This window comes from Alternaria atra, assembly GCF_907166805.1.
Source record: "Alternaria atra isolate CS162 genome assembly, contig: 25, whole genome shotgun sequence".
Lineage (NCBI taxonomy): Eukaryota > Fungi > Ascomycota > Dothideomycetes > Pleosporales > Pleosporaceae > Alternaria > Alternaria atra.
The window spans coordinates 1,116,069-1,134,196 of NW_025091323.1; the positions used below are offsets into that span (position 1 = coordinate 1,116,069).

General features: G+C 52.6%; 8 protein-coding genes across 8 annotated transcripts; 4 read left to right on the forward strand and 4 right to left on the reverse strand.

Annotated features, from left to right (window-relative positions):
* Nucleotides 1–1,126: 1,126 nt before the first annotated feature.
* Nucleotides 1,127–2,585, reverse strand: ALTATR162_LOCUS5362 (uncharacterized protein; the record flags this gene model as incomplete). Its single annotated transcript, XM_043312981.1, has 5 exons — nt 1,127–1,448; nt 1,500–1,894; nt 1,949–2,073; nt 2,154–2,249; nt 2,306–2,585. 5 exons carry the CDS (start codon nt 2,583–2,585, stop codon nt 1,127–1,129), a joined length of 1,218 nt encoding a protein of 405 aa, XP_043168916.1.
* An 857-nt stretch (nt 2,586–3,442) lies between these two features.
* ALTATR162_LOCUS5363 (uncharacterized protein) lies at nt 3,443–4,188 on the reverse strand (the record flags this gene model as incomplete). The annotated part of the gene is made up of 6 exons (XM_043312982.1): nt 3,443–3,485; nt 3,534–3,817; nt 3,869–3,951; nt 4,002–4,014; nt 4,069–4,086; nt 4,141–4,188. The coding sequence occupies 6 exons, from the start codon at nt 4,186–4,188 to the stop codon at nt 3,443–3,445; spliced, it is 489 nt and encodes a 162-aa protein (XP_043168917.1).
* A 358-nt stretch (nt 4,189–4,546) lies between these two features.
* ALTATR162_LOCUS5364 (uncharacterized protein) lies at nt 4,547–8,450 on the forward strand (the record flags this gene model as incomplete). Its single annotated transcript, XM_043312983.1, has 3 exons — nt 4,547–7,367; nt 7,417–8,279; nt 8,331–8,450. The coding sequence occupies 3 exons, from the start codon at nt 4,547–4,549 to the stop codon at nt 8,448–8,450; spliced, it is 3,804 nt and encodes a 1,267-aa protein (XP_043168918.1).
* A 1,148-nt stretch (nt 8,451–9,598) lies between these two features.
* Nucleotides 9,599–10,213, forward strand: ALTATR162_LOCUS5365 (uncharacterized protein; the record flags this gene model as incomplete). The annotated part of the gene is made up of 1 exon (XM_043312984.1): nt 9,599–10,213. One exon carries the CDS (start codon nt 9,599–9,601, stop codon nt 10,211–10,213), a length of 615 nt encoding a protein of 204 aa, XP_043168919.1.
* A 1,117-nt stretch (nt 10,214–11,330) lies between these two features.
* Nucleotides 11,331–11,729, reverse strand: ALTATR162_LOCUS5366 (uncharacterized protein; the record flags this gene model as incomplete). The annotated part of the gene is made up of 1 exon (XM_043312985.1): nt 11,331–11,729. The coding sequence occupies one exon, from the start codon at nt 11,727–11,729 to the stop codon at nt 11,331–11,333; it is 399 nt and encodes a 132-aa protein (XP_043168920.1).
* A 626-nt stretch (nt 11,730–12,355) lies between these two features.
* On the forward strand, nt 12,356–13,546 carry ALTATR162_LOCUS5367 (uncharacterized protein; the record flags this gene model as incomplete). Its single annotated transcript, XM_043312986.1, has 1 exon — nt 12,356–13,546. The coding sequence occupies one exon, from the start codon at nt 12,356–12,358 to the stop codon at nt 13,544–13,546; it is 1,191 nt and encodes a 396-aa protein (XP_043168921.1).
* Nucleotides 13,547–14,020: 474 nt separating this feature from the next.
* On the reverse strand, nt 14,021–16,057 carry ALTATR162_LOCUS5368 (uncharacterized protein; the record flags this gene model as incomplete). The annotated part of the gene is made up of 1 exon (XM_043312987.1): nt 14,021–16,057. One exon carries the CDS (start codon nt 16,055–16,057, stop codon nt 14,021–14,023), a length of 2,037 nt encoding a protein of 678 aa, XP_043168922.1.
* Nucleotides 16,058–16,604: 547 nt separating this feature from the next.
* ALTATR162_LOCUS5369 (uncharacterized protein) lies at nt 16,605–18,095 on the forward strand (the record flags this gene model as incomplete). The annotated part of the gene is made up of 1 exon (XM_043312988.1): nt 16,605–18,095. The coding sequence occupies one exon, from the start codon at nt 16,605–16,607 to the stop codon at nt 18,093–18,095; it is 1,491 nt and encodes a 496-aa protein (XP_043168923.1).
* Nucleotides 18,096–18,128: the final 33 nt, after the last annotated feature.

Consider the following 18,128-nt stretch of genomic DNA (forward strand, 5'->3'; position numbering starts at 1 on the left):
CTATCCCAGCACGTTCCATGGCCAGCTCACCTTGAGCCAAATCCACCCAGGCTCTCCCAACTCCTATTCAACCTACGTCGACTGTACGTAGCGCTCCGCCCGACTCATCCGCACACCCATCGTCGATTCGTACATGGACTTCCGCGTGCATCCTTCGCCACATGTATGCAGGCTGTCGAGATAAACTTGATAGCACCTACGGTCTACACCAGATTTGGTTTCTGTCCGCCACTGTGGCTGATAAGGCCCGATACCCAGCTCATTGGCCGACATGTGTAAATTGCGTCTTGGTCTACACGGTACCACGGGTTTGGAACGCAACAGTCATAACGGGAAGCGCCTGTCAAACCTCTATTTTCGAAGAACTAACTGACCTACTCCAACGACCGAGACCCTATGCTAGTCTCCATGAAACGTGCGTCGCAGTTCTGTTCCATCGACATTAGTTACTATGCACCAACACCCAATCACGTATGGCTTGATATAACACTATTCTGTCCATTTCCTTCACATACGACCATAGATTCAAGAACATAGCGCTTCCCGTTCGCTCAGCGGTACTCAAGCTTGTAATCGGCGGATTAGTAGTCAGGTGGGTGACCACTGGCGAATCCCCGCTGTTGTATGTTTTTGCCTTGATTTTTGCTTGCTAATCATGACTATACTCCGTGTATGCATAATAATTCGAATGTGTTTGAAAAGGTTCGAGGTGGTAGGCGTGTCTGGTTGGTGGGAATATGATTGAAGAAACCAACATCGATGTTAGTAAGAATTGGATAGAGGATTGTGCAGAGCGGTAACGATATAATGATGACTGCATCTTCATTCTCGAGATGCGTTTGCGTTCCATATGGTTATGTGCGCTTCATACCGAAACGTAACACCAGTATTATCTCCAGCACGTATAGCGTGCATGGCAATGGGGAAACTCGTCATAGTAGAAAAACTAACCCTTACCGAGCCCGAAGCCCCTATTCCCTTCCATCTACAAAGCTTCGTTGTGGACTCTGGGGCGCATATCTAATGCTCTCCTTCTGTCCTAGTCTCGGCCCTCAACTTCTGCGTGTAAATGTTCAAGACTATCATTCATCCCTTTGCTTCGTTTATCAAGTCCGCAAGCCAAGGCCTAAAAGTCTTTGAAGCTCTCCTCCCACTTATCGCTCATTTCCTTGGTATATGGATCTCTCTTCTCCGACTCGGGTTCGTATTCATCAAAGTTGCGTGTATCGGCGGGTCCCCTCAGGTGAGGTACAATAGGTCCTTGAACTTCACGGTTGTACAGTTTTTGCCAGTCAATGTTTTTAAACCACTCGTGTTGTTTTACGCGTTGAGCGCCGCCTGCAACATTACCCAGTCGCTTGGATGTGTCGACTGTGCAGAGGCCAGAGATGAGGTCGCGTGCAGTGGGGGACATGGCAGAAGGGAAGCGCACACGTCCTTCTACGATTCTAAAAGACGTTAGTGCTCGTCTCTCGAATACAGCATGGATACCTGCGTACTGCTCGTAAATTTTCATTGGGTTTTGGTCCCAGAATGGCGGTTGTCCCACGAGGAACTCGTAAACAAGGATACCAAATGCCCACCAATCGACCGCCGTACCGTGGCCTGTGTTCCGAATGACCTCGGGTGCCAGATACTCGGGTGTACCGCAGAGCGTGTAGGTCTCTCTATTCTCTACCTTCTTAGCAAACCCAAAATCCACCAACTTCAGGTGGCCCTCGGCGTCTATGAGTATGTTTTCGGGCTTCAGGTCGCGGTATGCAACACCCTCTCTCTCGTGGAGAAACTCTAGTATAAGGACAATTTCGGCAGCATAGAACTGTGAGGTGGGCTCGTTGAAGCGCCGTGCTCTCCGTAAGTAGCTGAAGACTTCGCCACCGGGGCAGTAGTCCAGCTGTCCATCACGTCAGCCAATGACCAGCACTCGTGAATACGCGTTACTACGTACCACCATATAGAGGGAATCCAGCGATTGGAAGCTGGCGACCATGGTGGTTATGAAAGGGTGGCCAGCAACTTTGGCAAGGACATTGCGCTCGTTCCGGACGTGCTCGACCTGCTTGAGGCGGATGACTGGGAGGGTTAGTAGCTGTAAAGGCGCATACCCAGACACCATGTCCAAGGGTGCATGTCGAATCGAGATGGAGACGTACCATCGACTTTGCGCAGGATCTTCAGTGCAAAGACTTTGTTCTCGTCGCCCGCCTTTGCGTCCTTCAATCGCACCAGCCACACGCGCGCAAATGTACCTGACGTATAGTCAGCGTCCAGTCTTGTGTCTGGCGGCGTGGACAAGCATGCGCACCCGTGCCCAGCGTCTTGATCAGCTCAAAGTCTTCCTGGCGCAGGACCTTGGAGGAGTGGCCGACGGGCTTCTTCTCCGGATCAATGTCAATCTCGTCAGGGCTGAGTGTGTGCTTTTGCGCCTCCCATTGCGCCAGCTGCTGCTTCTCTTCCTCGCGCGGCCTGTCCATGGCGGAATCGGTGCGGTCGTGTAGCGGGCCGGATTGCGACGTTGAAGAGGCCTCCTTCTTATCCCGGTGGTGTTGCATGGGGTGCAGCATGTTCTTGAAGGTAGTCGCCATGGTGGCGGGTTACGCGACAGCGGCAGCGGCAGCGGAGCAGTGGTGCGAGTAGTAGGCGCGATCGAGGGGTTGCAGGTGGTTGCTCAGGTGCTGTCAGGTCTTGTCCAGAAATCAGTAATTCAAGCAACACATGGCAGCAGGCACATGCAGCGGCGGGGGTCAATCGTCGGCTTTGTTTGTGTAGTAAGCAAACGTATCGTGAAAGTCAGCCTGCTGTTAGGCGGAACGGCCGGGCTTGTAGCATTCGACAACCACGGCCAAGGGGCGAGTTGGACTATAAAGCGGGCGCGACAAGGTGCATGCATAGCGGGGGCATTTGGTCACTCACTCAATGACGCAGGGCGTGGGGACAGGGCTTGCAACAAAGCCGACTTAAGCCTGATGAGACTGCACGCCGCTTTTCGAGTACGGCTGGCTCGTTTAAGCTTACCTAGCATGTCCTCCAGGGGTATACAATCAATGCATCGTGTTAACGCGTTGACATGTATTGCGGATACTGTACCAAACTGAAAGAAGACTGATCAAATCAAGGCTCGGACGTTAGACATCGCGTTCACGGACATAACGATACACCTAGTCAAGTACAACTCAGACGAACATCTTCGTACTGAACAGTATAGAACATGATTCCACACTATATTCACCAGCGCTGTCATTCTGCTTGCCAATTTCAATTCGATTCGGAAACAAAACATGCTATTCGACTGTACTAGATATGCCCAAAACTCCGAATGTTGCAACTCCATGTTTGCATGCTCGTCAACTGTTTCTACACCATGTAGTCGTACAAAATCCATCACCTTGTCCGCTTTGTCCGCTTGTAATGTAGGAGCCAAGTGAGTCTCACACGGCTATGCTCAGCCACTTGCTCGGGTGTTGAGGATAAGGGCGACGATGAGTCTACACATGTTAGTCGTTGGCCAATCGCTCTTGGTTGGTTCGACATACCCATAGAGACCCAGGACTTCGGCGAAAATAAGGATGAGGACCATGCCGACAAAGATCCTCGATTGCCGCATGAAAGAGCGCACGCCAGCGTCTCCTACAATTCCAATCGCATAACCTGCAGCCAACCCAGACAACCCGACTGACAGTCCAGCAGCCATGTGCATGAATCCTGCATACAGCGAGTATGTGTTATTCGGCGGCGGCTTGATGTCGCTGGCGATGAGGACGGATATGACGAGGGCGTAGACGGCCAAGATACCGGACATGACGATAGGGATGAGCGACTGCCCTGGTTAGACGGAACCCCCACAGACACATTCTAGACAGCTTCCCACCTTCATAATCAGGTCTGGCCTGTATGTTCCGATACCCGCGATGCCGATACCTGCTTTGGCTGTGCCATAGGCAGCTCCCGCGCCTGTTGCCGTTAGCTCTTGCACCTCCAAGCACTCGTGTCGGGCGTGGTACATCCAAAGATCATCTGGTCAGAGTTCGTATATTAGTTCGACAGCTACGTGAGACAAGTGCCACTCACAGCAAACGCGATTCCGCTCTGCGTCGTAGGTTAGCTATGAAGTCATCAACACGGCGAAGGCGAGGCACTCACCATGCCAAAGAATGGCGCGAAGCTGGGCGCGAGCTCGTTTGACGACATGGTGCCTGCTCGGTTGGTGCGCAGGTATTCGGGGTGGTGGAGTAGGGCGGTAGTCGACGCGTGATGGGTGATGCGTTGAATGATTGATAGTCGTTGCACTGGGCGTTCGTAGGAGAAAGGGCGCTAAGCCGCTTAGGGGCAGCACCTGGCCAGCGCTTCTCATACACACGATGCATGGATACGACTACCCCATACTCGCCCTCATTCCGCACCCAAACTACCCAGACCACCATCTTTATTCAGGACGGCCCTGGGTCCACGCTGGGCGGCTTTCACCCCACCTGCCCGAGTCGCCCTTGAAGCACTTTCAACGCCCCGCGGCACACAACCCCGACCGGGCAAGACTGCGTGAAGAGACATGGCCGACTACGGGAACCAGCAACGTCCAGAGTATGCGCGCGGTCCCAACCACGGGCAGCCCACGGGCGCAAGGGAAACCGCCTTCACCAACATCTTCGGTGCCAGTCCCCAAATGGCCGGCCGCTCGCAGACCATGACCTCGCAGTCTCACACGCGCATGCCCGACAGAGCTGCCACAATGTCTAGCCAGACCGCCGATATGATGCAGCGCGCCCCGCCCCTGCGCCAGCCTGTCAATGGCTACGATCGTCGCCCTCACCCTCAGTACGATGCGCGTCAAGGCCCCAGTCCCGGAGAGCAGCGGCCCATGGACCCTCCGAATCAATACAATCGCCCCATGCCGAACGGCTACGGCCAAGACCCACGATACCACCAGGGACCACAGCAGCCTCAACGCCAGCCCCAGCCACAGTACCTTCCACAGCCGCTTCGCCCAGAGCGCCAGCCATACGGACAGCCACAGCGATTCGACCCGAGAACCTCCCCTCCTGGGCAGCCCCCCTTCACCAAGCCTATACCCAACCGCTTTCCCGGCCCTTCTGGGCCTGCCATGAACTCTGATCCATATCGTTCGCAGTCGCTGGCTCTGAACCCGCGCCCGCAATTCACACCCGGAGGCCCTTCCCACCCCTCGCAAGCCAACACCTTCCGCCAGCAGCCATACATGAACCACATGGCACGAACGACGGCCCAAGGGCGTGTGGTGCCTGAACGTCCCGACGAGCGGACAATGTCCATGACTTCGTATACCCAAGTCCCAGAGCACACACAGACGATGAGCGGCAGGATTATACCGAATCGGAGGCGAGAATCCGGCGGCTCTGAAATGGCACCGGGTCCGCCCGGACACCCACAATCCAACATGAACGCTGGACTTCCGCCGAACCCCAGAAGTATCAGCCAAGGCAGCATGCCGAACCAGTCCCGCACCATGTCCATGGCATCGACCATTGTGCCTCCGTCAGAGCGAACAAGCACCATGTCTTCCATGACATCCCGTCCTGATTCCACCCAGACCTTGGGTAGCAACGCCAGCAACAACCGAACCTCCAACCAGTCCATGACGTCGCTTTCACCAGCCGGACAAGTCCCCGCTGCTCAACGGCGCGCCCCTCTGGTCTATCCCGCCTTGCTATCACGAGTTGCCGAGACCTTCCAGGACCGAGTTGGCCTGACAGAGAAAGAAAAGGACGGGCTTGTGTACAAGAGTGCCTTTACCGGTGCAGACGCGGTTGATCTCATCTCGTTCATTATTAAGACGACGGATCGTAATCTAGCACTGCTCCTCGGCCGTTCTCTGGACGCCCAAAAGTTTTTTCACGATGTAACCTACGCCCACCGGTTGCGAGATTCGACCAACGAAATATACCAGTTCCGTGAGACCATAATGGAGGACAAGTCTGAGATCAACGGAGTCTTCACCCTTCTAACCGAATGTTACTCCCCTACGTGTACACGCGACCGCCTGTGTTACTCAATCGCTTGCCCGCGCCGCCTTGAGCAGCAAGCTCGCCTCAACATGCGCATTCAGCCCGGTCTCAAGCGCGAGGAGTCCAGGGCAAGTTTGCACGAGGACAAAGACAGCGAAGAGCAGAAACTCTGGATCAACACAGTTCCCAAGGAGATCTCCGACAGTGTATCAGAGAAGGAGCAGAAACGGCAAGAGGTCATTTCTGAGCTCATGTACACCGAGCGCGATTTCGTGAAGGATCTAGAGTATCTTCGAGACTTCTGGATGAAGCCCCTTCGCAACCCGGCTACGTCACCCATCCCCGAGCACCGCCGCGAAAAGTTTGTCCGCACAGTCTTCTCAAACTGTCAAGAAGTCTACATGGTCAACTCTCGCATGGCCGAACAGCTTACAAGGCGCCAGCAAAAGGAAGCCGTAGTTCGAAATGTCGGAGACATCTTCCTCGAGTACGTGCCACATTTTGCGCCTTTCATCAAGTACGGTGCGAACCAGCTCTTCGGTAAGTACGAGTTTGAGCATGAGAAACGCACAAATACTGGATTCGCCAAGTTTGTCGATGAGGTAGAGAGAATGAAGGAGTCGCGAAAGCTTGAGCTGAACGGTTATCTTACCAAACCAACAACGAGGTTGGCCAGGTACCCACTACTCCTGGAGAACATCGTAAAATACACGGCCGATGATAATCCCGACAAGGAAGACATCCCCAAGGTTATCAAGATTATCAAAGAGACTCTGTCAAAGGTCAACGTGGAATCCGGAAAAGCAGAGAACCATTTCAATCTGATGCAGCTTAACAAGGACCTCAAGTTCAGACCTGGAGAGTTTGTAGATCTGAAACTGACGGATGAGAACCGGCAATTGGTGTTCAAGGGTACTTTGAAGAAGACTCCAACAGAAACAACTGGTGACATCACCTGTTACCTGTTTGACCATGCGGTCTTGTTGGTCCGAGCAAAGACCGTGAACAAACGCGAAGAACAAAAAGTCTACAAGAAGCCCATACCGCTAGAATTGTTGGTCATCACGCAAATGGAGGAAGTCAACCCCAAGCTGGGCATCTCGAAGAGACCATCAGCAAACTTGATCGCTGGAAAGGCCATTGCCGCTGCTACACCAAAGAACAGCGATCCAAAGCAGCAAGGATATCCTATCACCTTCAAGCACCTCGGAAAAGGCGGTTACGAGTTGACACTGTTTGCCAGCACTCCCATTTCTCAACAGAAGTGGATGGAACACATCGACACACAGCAGCGAAGTTTGAGGGAGCGCAGTAATATCTTTACCAAGACGATTGTTAACGAGGGCTTCTTCTCTCCGACCATTAGAGTCACTTGTGCTGTTCCGCTGGGTACGTTTTCGATCATTTTACTGGCAAGCTTTATACTAACTTTTGATAGACGGAGGCCGCAAACTGGCTCTTGGTACAGATGCTGGTGTTTATGTCGTAGAACGGAAGCCAAAGGACGCCTCGATGCGGCCTCGTCGCGTATTGGACTGCAAGGGAGTTACTCAGATCGAGGTCCTCGAACAACACGCAATCGTACTTGTCTTGGCCGACAAAACGCTGTATTCATACTCAACTGAGGCTCTGGAGTCGGATGAAACGCAGGCCATGGTCAAGCGACCACGCAAGATTTGCCACGCCAACTTCTTCAAGGCCGGTATCTGCTTGGGACAGCAACTGGTCGCTGCAGTCAAGACATCAGCGCTGTCGACTACTATCAAGGTGTACGAGCCGAAGGAGCAGATGGGCAACAAGAACAAGAAGTCAGGTTTTGCGAAGATGATGCTCTCTACGAGTGGGGCAGACCAGCTCAAGCCCTACAAGGAGTTCTATATCCCCACCGAATCGACGTCGATACATTTCCTACGGTCCAAGCTCTGTGTTGGCTGCGCGCGTGGCTTTGAAGTCGTTAGCCTGGAGACGCTTGAAACGCAATCGCTGCTCGACCAAGCAGATACGTCCCTTGACTTTGTCGTACGGAAAGAGAACATCAAGCCGATTCATATCGAACGTATGGCGAGCGAGTTCCTCTTGTGCTACACGGACTATTCATTCTTCGTCAATCGCAACGGCTGGCGTGCGAGACCCGACTGGAAGATTACATGGGAGGGCACGCCACAAGCTTTCGCCATTTTCAATCCTTATATTCTTGCTTTTGAGCCTAGCTTTATTGAAATACGGCATATGGAGAGCGGGGGTCTAGTGCACATCATCACAGCCAAGAACATTAGATGGCTACACACGTCAACACGAGAAGTAAGTCATTTGCATGGAATGATATTTACACAGGATGCTAACTATTGCCAGATCCTGTATTCCTATGAAGACGAACTGGGCACCGATGTCATTGCAAGTCTTGATTTCTGGCAAACTGCAAACGGTGGGAAGCAGTCGCTCGATGTCCAGCGCGCATATGAGAAGAGCTAGGCTTGACGGTAGCCCGCAACGAAACCTTAACGCCGAGCCTCTACTCTCGAACACATGAGCATGAAAGCCGTAGCGACTGCATAGCCGTAGAGCTACAGATGCACTGCCCACTCCGCTGACGACTGCGTTGCAGTTCTTTTTGTCGTCAAATTTGTCAACGGCGACATACGACATTACGGTTAGGGAAGCTCAGTAAGTGCCTCGACCGAGCCGCGGACGGTGGCGATGGATCGATCACGTTGATTATTACTTCCCTTCTCTGAGGTCAAGAGGAGTACATTTGTATCATAATAGAATCGCGTGGTGATTGATCTTATGGTTTTATAAAGGCAACAGGTCTCAAAATGTGTTTGGAGGCAAACCAGGTAGTGCGATTGTTGAAAACATAATCTGAGGAAGCGATTTAGCGAGTTTGATAACCACTCTTCCATCTTGTTTTTTGTCTTCCTTTGCCATTATGTAGATTTTTGATTTGGCACATCACCTCAGGCTGACCAGTCCATCCTATCCTCTGCCACAAATTCAATGTCGTACCCGAGACTTGGATTAACCGCAGTTGCCGACGCTGGATGTGGGTATCCACATCTCCCCCCATCTTTACTAACACTATGGAGGTCTAGTCGGATAACGTGTTCCTTGGTCTATGACTAGTGGTCGGTCCTATTCTCGCAACCTCACATGATGGGGTTAATCAAAGTGTAGTAGTACCTCCGACGTCTCTAATTGTCACTGTCGACTCAAATCATTGTGGTCATCACAGCATCGTTCTGTCGATTACCGCTTCGCCAACCATACAGTCAAATAATTACAGGGCTTGAAGGGTCTGATCGCTGGAGCCATGTCACGCGGTGTACTCTGGGTTTCTTCGCGGATTGTGAATCCTGATAAACTGTCTGCTGAGAAGTTTTGCGATTGGTATGAGAATGTGTGTACTCTGCTCCTCGTCGATGAAGTCTTCTCTGCGAAGGAATAACGAAGCTGATGAGGAAGTAAACAGACACACATCCAAGAGGTCCTCGTCCTCCCCGGTGTCCCAAGCGCACTGCGCTATACAGCCCTGCAACCCCAACCTTCACCGTCTTCGTACAGCAATGAAGCTCCATGGTTGGTACGTTCTCGTTTCTTTAATGCATTACCTCCGCACTATAATGCCGACTCTCCCCGGCTGTCTAATCCCATCTAACCGCAAAACACCACAGACGCTCTACGAGTTCCCAGACTTCTCCTACAAAGAAAGCAAAGACTTCAAAGACATAGCTGTGAACAACCCGCCAAGCGCAGAACTGATCGAAAATGTATACAAAAACGTCCGCTTCGACATACGCTTCTACGAAGAAGTGCAAGTAGTCAGTGGAAACCAAGCCATCCCTACTGAAAGTTCAACTCAACCCAAATTTGTCATCTCCGCTGCCCTCGAACCCCCCAAAGATACGGCTTCAGATGCAGACTTCGATGCCTGGTACCGCGAAGAACACATTCCTCTCCTCGCACGCGCACCAGGCTTTGTGCGCTCGCGTCGCTTTAAACTCACCAATGCAACCGTTATCGACGAGTTCCAGGTTGGTGATGTTACGGAGGAGGCGCCACGCTTTTTAGCGCTGCATGAGTTTAGTGGTGAGGCGTTGCCGTGGAAGGAACTGGGAGAGAGTGCGCAAACGGAGTGGGCGAAGAGGGTTATGGGCGGGTTAACGAAGGAGGAGGTGGGTTGGTATGAGGTTAGTAGGGTGTATAGTGAGAGTGAATGGGGACATGTTGGGAAATAGAGAAGTACCATTCGTTGTAGTTATCTCGATATTTTCTCTCTTCGTTTCCTTGTTACGAAGACATACATAAGAGAGTTTGATGAAAACTAGCTACGAGCAGCTGGTAATGTCTACAGAAAGACTGAGGTGGACTTTTCCCTAGAAAGTCCCTAGAGTATTCGACGCTACAAATCTCCTGATCGAAGGATGTAACCCCACCTTCGAGACCGTTTGAGGCCGTGTTAAACGCTACGCGTCTAGACCCAGAAGGTGATTTGGCTTAAAAAACCATTTCGTATCAATGTACACATGGATCAACCTTACCCCAGTATTCCTGGCGATTGTGTGTGATAATGATATGAGAGTGCTCGTGTTCAGTTTGTAAACGATTTTAATTCGGCTTCCTTTCACATACGACCATAGGACACTGAAAATTAGGCTTCCCGTCCGCTCAGCCATATACAAGCAGTGTACCGGCGGATTAGTAGTTAGGTGGGTGACCACTAGCGAATCCCCGCTGTTGTATGTTTTTGAAGTTTTTGTCATACCAAATAAAACCTACAGAGAATGATTTTTTGCTGTTGATGTGGCGTTCTTTGATAAGAGGGATGCTGCGTGGAAGAGGTTGGGAGGGTGAGAGGAAGTCATCGTCGCGGCATGTACTGTAGGTTTACGAATGTGTTTCTTTCTAGACAGCTAGTGGGCGTATATTGTGATGATCTTTCTTGAGACTGATTGAGTCGGCCCAGGGCTAATGTATGAGCTCCAGCCCGTTGGAAGTACGCTTGGGGTAGTTTGACTTCGGCCCAGGATCGTGGCAACATGTTACGCGCAAGAGCACCATGTTCAGCGAATCGTGTGAGTGGCAAGCTCTAGCAATCGGGCAGGTGTTCGTTCAGCTTTAGCTTACCACACCATTCCAGGGTAGCAGATAGAAGCTCAACCATCAAACGGTCTGGGACGATCGTTTGGCGGTCTTTACTCCTTTCTCGAAGCGGCGAGCGACCCAGAAAGTGTGTTTCCGAGCCCCTCCACATCCAGCCACGAGCGTGTGCCATGCCATGAAGCAATCCCCAATCTTACGTCTTGCCTATCACGCTATGATACATCGTATTAACCCTCAATGTCCAAATCTCGTTCACCATTCCAGGTTCAAGCTGTCAACCCAGCTGCCCTTCTTCTCAACCTTGTGCGCACTTTCTACGTTTCCATTGCCCAGGTCTGCCCCATAAAAATGTGCAAAGCAACCTCGTCCGACCTCTTCCCATTTAAGCTCGGCCTTCTTGTCCGCATGAACCTGTCCGTCGCCGTTTGTGCCCGCAACCAGCACCTCGTACTTGATCTTCAGCAGCCACAATTCCGAGACGTCGCTGAAGAACTTGTCGGCGGTGCCAGGTACTTGCTCCGACGTCGAGAGGTGGATGTAGCCGTCATTGCGGTCGAGATCTGAGAGTGGAAGACGCGTGGGGAGGGGTGATGGCGGGGCAGAAGGCAGGATCTTGTAGAGGTAGGTTGGGAGGGGTGAGGGCGCTGACATTTTGGCGTCTATTTTCGGATTGCGAGGAACGGGAAAATGCGGTATGCAATGTGCGGTGAGTGATAGCTCGTGACGCCTTTGGGGAAATGGATAGTAGTTTGGGCAGAAACTAGAGAGCGTCATAAGTCGCGACAAGTGCACGTTATGCTCGTGATTGGCCGAGGCAAGATTACGTGAGACCATTTTTTGGACAGCGTACCACAGTTCCAACATGCCTTTTGAGCGCCACAAAAGCCAGCCTGAGAGTGACACCTATGCAACATGTCTCGTCCGTCTCTCCACCGTACATCCACCCACTCGCGACATATCACCAGGTTTTCCTGGATCTCTCCGTTGTCCGGTGCATTTACGTCATCCTGTTCGGGCAGCCTCGCACAGTCGCAAGCTTTGGGTGCACAAGGGCCACCGCAGAACACGTTGGCGACAAAGAACACCTACTCGTGAGACCAGAAACACTATTGAACGCCCTTGGAGAGTAAAATCTGTTTCTGCGCATTGCAACAACGAGATCCGACTGTTACTGCCATTTACATGCACCCACAGTAGTCGCCAGGCTGGTTGTCGCGCGGCTGGTAGGATGTTCCGGCCAGCAACAACAGTCGTCCTATATGCCAGTCTGCCCAAACATGGTTTCAATACGGCTCACCCAGGATGAAATGCACCACCTTTTGGAAGAGCAAGGAAATGTCGGGGTTCGCTGCTGTTTACAGGCGACTACTGCGACCACTACGGGGTCACAGGTGGCTTTCGATTACCTCAATAAAGGAGCCGCGAACGTCATTTTCAAGATCCGACCAGAACTCAACTCAAGCGCGAAACGGTTCCAGTTCGTCGATGTATCCCCAAAGGACAAGCTGTCTGGAGTAGCCACACCAGTAGCCCACCAAAATCTGATGGGTACAGTTCTCCGAGTACCAAGGGGCGGCCAAAAGCACCTCTCATCCCTAGAAATCCTTGACGGTTTCGAGCATGCAATCCGCCCACTCTTCTTACCAGGTACCTGTACTAAAACCCAACTCGACCGGGATCTCACGAAGCACCTAATGGATCATGAAGGCGTGCTACTATTCCCAGAAGTCATGAACCATCTCTACACTCGAGTCGAAAAGCTCACCTTTGCAAACACGCAGTCGCAACGCAAATGTTGGGGAATTCTTCTACCCGATATGTCGCCTACATCAGGACAATCGATAATGATCGAAGTGAAGCCAAAGTGGCTTGCGCAATCCCCCAACGCACCACCTAAAGCAATCCGCTGCCGCACCTGTGCCATGCACGTATCTGTGCCCAAGAAACGCGACAACTACATCTGCCCGCTTCAGTTACTCCATGGAAATTCGGCATCACTCCAACCATGGTCACAGACAACAGTCATGCGACAATTCGACGGAACAGCATCACCATCCCCCGTAGTCGTTTCAGGCATTGCAAAAGCCCTGCTGGACTACGTCACAGTAGGCGACGGAATCATTCTACTACAACACCTTCTCAATCTGCAAAGTTCCCTTGACCCTTGTGGCGTCCTTTGTCGACCCCAGGTAGATTCTGGTACATTCGATCATAACCTCCGGCTCGCAATGACGTTGAGAGACTGTTCGCTCTTCATCAAAATCACGTACAATACGGCGGGTGTCACTGTGATTGAGTCGAAACTTGGCGATCTAGACTTCAAATCGGCGGAGAAGATTGTCGATTGGATGGACAAGGAGAAACAATTGTTGCGTGATGGTTCCTATACTGTGAGCGCGAAGCAAAGCCCGATATGTTGGCTCCAGCGGGTGCAGGGAGTGAGTGATATTGTTCAGGTGTGGAAGTAGGAGTCTACGAAGGTGACATTATGTTACATGTATAGCGTTTTTCTGATTCATTGGGGGTTTTTTATGTTGTTGTTGCAATTGGCTGGGTTATTATATAGATTAAGATGGGTGCAGGCCCTATGATATATGTCTACAGAAGTTAATGTATGTATATAGCAAAAGGAGCAAGTTCAAGTGAAGTGTATAAACTGTGTAAGTTTCAACACAACAAGCCCGTTTAAAAGCCGTACACTATGTGAACAGACCAAGACTTAATTTCCGCTAAAGAGAGAGAGAATGAGGGTATCTATCCAAACGCCATTTTGAACAAAGAGGTATGATGAGAACATGATACTACCGAGACTTTGATAACCCTATATGGAACCTAAAAATGTCCATCGCCAGAAGAAGAAAACGCTACAATCGCGCACTGGGAACCATACCAATAGTGTCGGTTCGTTTGTTCAGTCATTCAAGTCATTCATACAACCCACATCAACAATCCCGCCCCTCGTCTACAAAACAATGCACCCTCACCGTACCATCCTCACTTCCACTGACAACCCTCTCATCACTCAAGCCCACACAAGTGATAGGACCCGTGTGACCCGTGAGCGTTCTCTCGTGCTTCCCCGTCCTAGGATCCCAAATCTTAATTGTCTTGTCCTCTGCCCCGCTGACCAATCTAAGTGAATCGGCAGCAAGCGACCAGATGCCCTCGACGTGGCCGAAGAAGCGGTGGACACACCGACCAGAAGGTACGTGCCAGAGACGAATCGTGCCATCGAGGGAGCCGGTGAGCATGTATGAGGGGGGCGATGGGCGGGAGGGGTCGTCGGGGAAGAAACATGGTTCTTCAGGGTGGTTGTAGTTGTGAGAGGAAGAAGACGAGGGTTGGGGGAGAGACTGGGTGGTATCGGAGGCGAGTGAAGCGGTGTCTGAAGTGTCGTTGTTCGCGTTTGCGACGAAGTCGTCTTCGTCAATCTCAAAGGCTTGAGGGAGGGGGAGCACTTGTTGGACCTGGCCGACGTGGCCTTCGTATGTTCTGATACAGCGATGGGTATCGAGATCCCATAGCTTGACTGTCATGTCGTCGGATGCGGAGAAGAGGGTGCGTGAAGGTTGGTCGATTTTGACGGCATTGACCCAATCCGTGTGTCCCATCAATGTGGTGCGCTTCATGCTGCTGAAGTCGTGTACCATGATGGTGTTGTCTGAAGATCCAGATGCTAGGAGTTTGTCCGCCATGTGAAGGCCAATCACACCGTTTGTATGACTGTTCAATGTTTTAATTTCCTTGCCTGTCCGCCAGTTCCATATCTTGATCGTGTTGTCCAAACTTCCGGTGATGAGTTTGCTGTCTTCAAACTGCAGGCATCGGATACCTTGGGTGTGGCCTGTAAGCGTGCGTATCTCTTGGCCCGTCTTGATGTCCCAGACTTTAACTGTGGCGTCGTAGGAGCCAGTGATGAGAACCTCGTCATCGAACTGTAGGCACATGACGCCGTTAGTGTGGCCTTTGAATATGCGTGTTGAATAACGCCCGTACTTCCAGTTGCTACCAACCTTGTAGCGATCCTTGTAGACATCTTTCCACGGACGCTTCTTGGGATGGTCGAAGTAGGATGTGACTTGGTCTTGGCCCGTTCTGGCACCCATGCATGGTCGCTTATTCGAAGCTTCTGGGGAGGAGTCGTCTTCTGGTACAGGGCGCTTGGTGCTAAGAGCGGAGTCGGAGCATTGGGATAGTCGGTGAGCGAGTGTGGCAGGCGGTAAGGAGGATTCGGGCTGTGGTGTAATGTTGGGCGACCACTCGTTGAGGCCGCGTCCAGAGGCGCGCAGTTGTATCCGTCGCTTCTCGTGCCGCAAGCGACGTTGGTCGAGCAGTGGGAGCCCCCAGCCGCACTTTGTGCATTTCCTGTCAATGTGCTGCTCACACATCTTGTGCCAAACGACGTCATCGTCAGCCAGTTGCCTCCACCTCCGATTGACTTGGGAGGCTTTGCAGAGCGAGGTTGTGTCGAGATAGCAGAGGATCTTGAAGCCCAATTCGGTGGGGAGTGCGCCGAGAAAGTCGATCTTGATGAGATTGCGGACGGACGAGGAAATGAAGGAGAGCTGGGGAAAACAGCACTGAGCGAGGATGCCCTGCAACATGAGGTTCCTATGGCGAGACGGGGCGGCGGAGAAGAGCGACCAGACGTTGGCGATGCTCTGCTGGTCGGCTTGTGATTCTCTGCCGAGTTGCTCTTGGAGTTGCTCCATGGACGGTTCGTCTGCCTGTCGTCGGCACAGCAGATCTGGGCGATGTCGGTAGCAGAACTTGGTGTTGGCGGTGGGTGGGCGCTCGTCTTGACCTGGACTGTTCGCCCCGAGCGGATTGTACTGCTGGGGGATATGTTGTGCGAGATATGGCGTGATCAGCTTCTCCATCTTCTTGGATTTGTTGGCCTGAGCTTCTTCAGCGTCATCCACGCTGCCGTGCAAGTGTCTCGTCCGCTCCGAGAGCCCCTCGTGGTCGTGGCCATGCATCAAGGCAGCGTGCGGGTCTGTTGATGTGGCGGCGGTGAAGTCGTCAGGAGAAGAAACTCGGGCGCGCCATGAGAGGCGTCTTTGCTTCGGGGTGGTGGTGGTGGTGGTGGTGGCGGCGTGGGTGGTATGCGAGGCCATGTTCAATTCATGTGTCGCGGCGGCAGGATGTGAGGGCGTGTCGAGATTCCGAGGCAATATCGCGTGCGAGCCCCAACTGTCTGGTTGTACCGTCGGGTCTGGCGAAGCGAGTGTGCCGGCAACTCGACAGATGGTTGCGCGGGAATCCGTTAGGTGAACGAGGTACGGGGCGCAAGAATAGGTTGAATGGCGCAATGCCAGCCCTTGATAGCATCTTCAGCACGCAATGCCAATGTCTCCGCACTGGACCCTTGCCCCCAATGCAGCCCTAGCCAACGCCAAGCCTCTACCGGAAGCATGATCCTAGCTGCGGCTGCCATGGTTCACTACACCAGCCTGACATCCCTCAACGACGACTCCATCGGCACTACTACCACTATGCTTGACGCAAGCCCTTGTAGTCGCCAACATGATGGCTTCCCCACCGTCTCCTGCATCTCCCACCAGCAGTGCTGCCTCTAGAACGTCTTTGGACCAAGACCCGACCCAGTCCCTCACTCTCGAGCATCTCGTGAACCACTTCGTCGCAGCCAAACGTGCACTCAACACGCAAACAGTACTATGGCGCGCCACCGAAATTGTCAATACGGCACGTGATCTTTTGGAAGAGAACGCAGTCGTTGCCGCCAAAAACACATCCATACGTAACATAGTAGAGCAGCAGGTGGATGCTCTGGAAGCCGTCCGCCGTGGCATCGACGTGGTCGAGTCTGAAGTACAGGCCGAGTTCAAGCAGCTGCTCCACGACGTCGACACCTCGTTTGCCGGTCTCAACTCTACCCTCGCTGTACTCCGCGAAACACCCATCGAGGCCGTCCTGCAGCCCTACGGCACTCCGCAGAAGCATCTTTACGACTTCATCGACAGCGCCACCGTCTCCAACCTCCAAACCGCATTGCGCGCCTGCATAGACCGGTACAATGACGCTCACGCGACGCTTGACGAGACTTGTCATGACTTCGACACATGTCTCGACAACATCTACTCCTCGATCGAAAATGTACCCACGACACCTGCAACCACGTCGACCCCGAGTCCCATACCGAGTCTATACCACAACCTTGAGGGCCACGCAAAAGAGGCTGCCCAGGCATTCCAGTCGCTTGTCCAGCATTACGATCTGTGCATCACAGCCTTGCGCCACACAGAAGGAGGCTCCGCTGCTGCCACACAAGCAACGGGAGATGCGCCAGTTCATTCGGGAGACGACAACGCCGCGCCTCCCGAGCCTATGAGTGAAGAAGAGCGCCGCGACATGCTCAATGTCCTGCAAAAGGACGCCCAGGAGGTGGAAGATGTCGTGACCGAGATACAGGAACGAGGCTCTGAGATGACCTTTCTCCTTGGCCAAATCGAGAACCACATCCGCCACGTCCGCAGCGAATCTTCAGCCTTGTCCAGTATACTCGAGATGATATCCCAAGTTACTGGCCAAGTCAAGCGTCATATCGTCACCTCACGCTCTTTCTATGCCTCGTGGCTGCAAGACACGCGGCCTAGCCTAATCAGCGGCATCGAAGATTGGGAGAACCAGCGCGACTTCTACGAACGCTTCGATCTTGCCTATGCCGAACTCCTCGTCGAGATTTCGTCACGACGACGACGGCACGAAAAGGCAAAACGGAAAGCCGAAGAAGCGCAAAGGGAGCTAGATAGACTGCGGGTTGAAGACGAGCGTGCAAGGGAGCAGTTTACCTTGGCTCAGGGCGACTTTCTTCCCTTGGACATCTGGCCGGGACTGAGGGATCCGCCGCGACAGTACCAAGTCACAGTTGTACCCGTTGCTGCGGAAGGGGAGCATGACGAAGATGCTCAAGGAATGGATGGTGGACAAAGCATACCACAACTAGGCAGGACTGTCGTCGAGAGGGCTCTCACACGGGTCAAACGACGAATGTAATGGATTGGTATGATGATAGATATTTGCCATGTA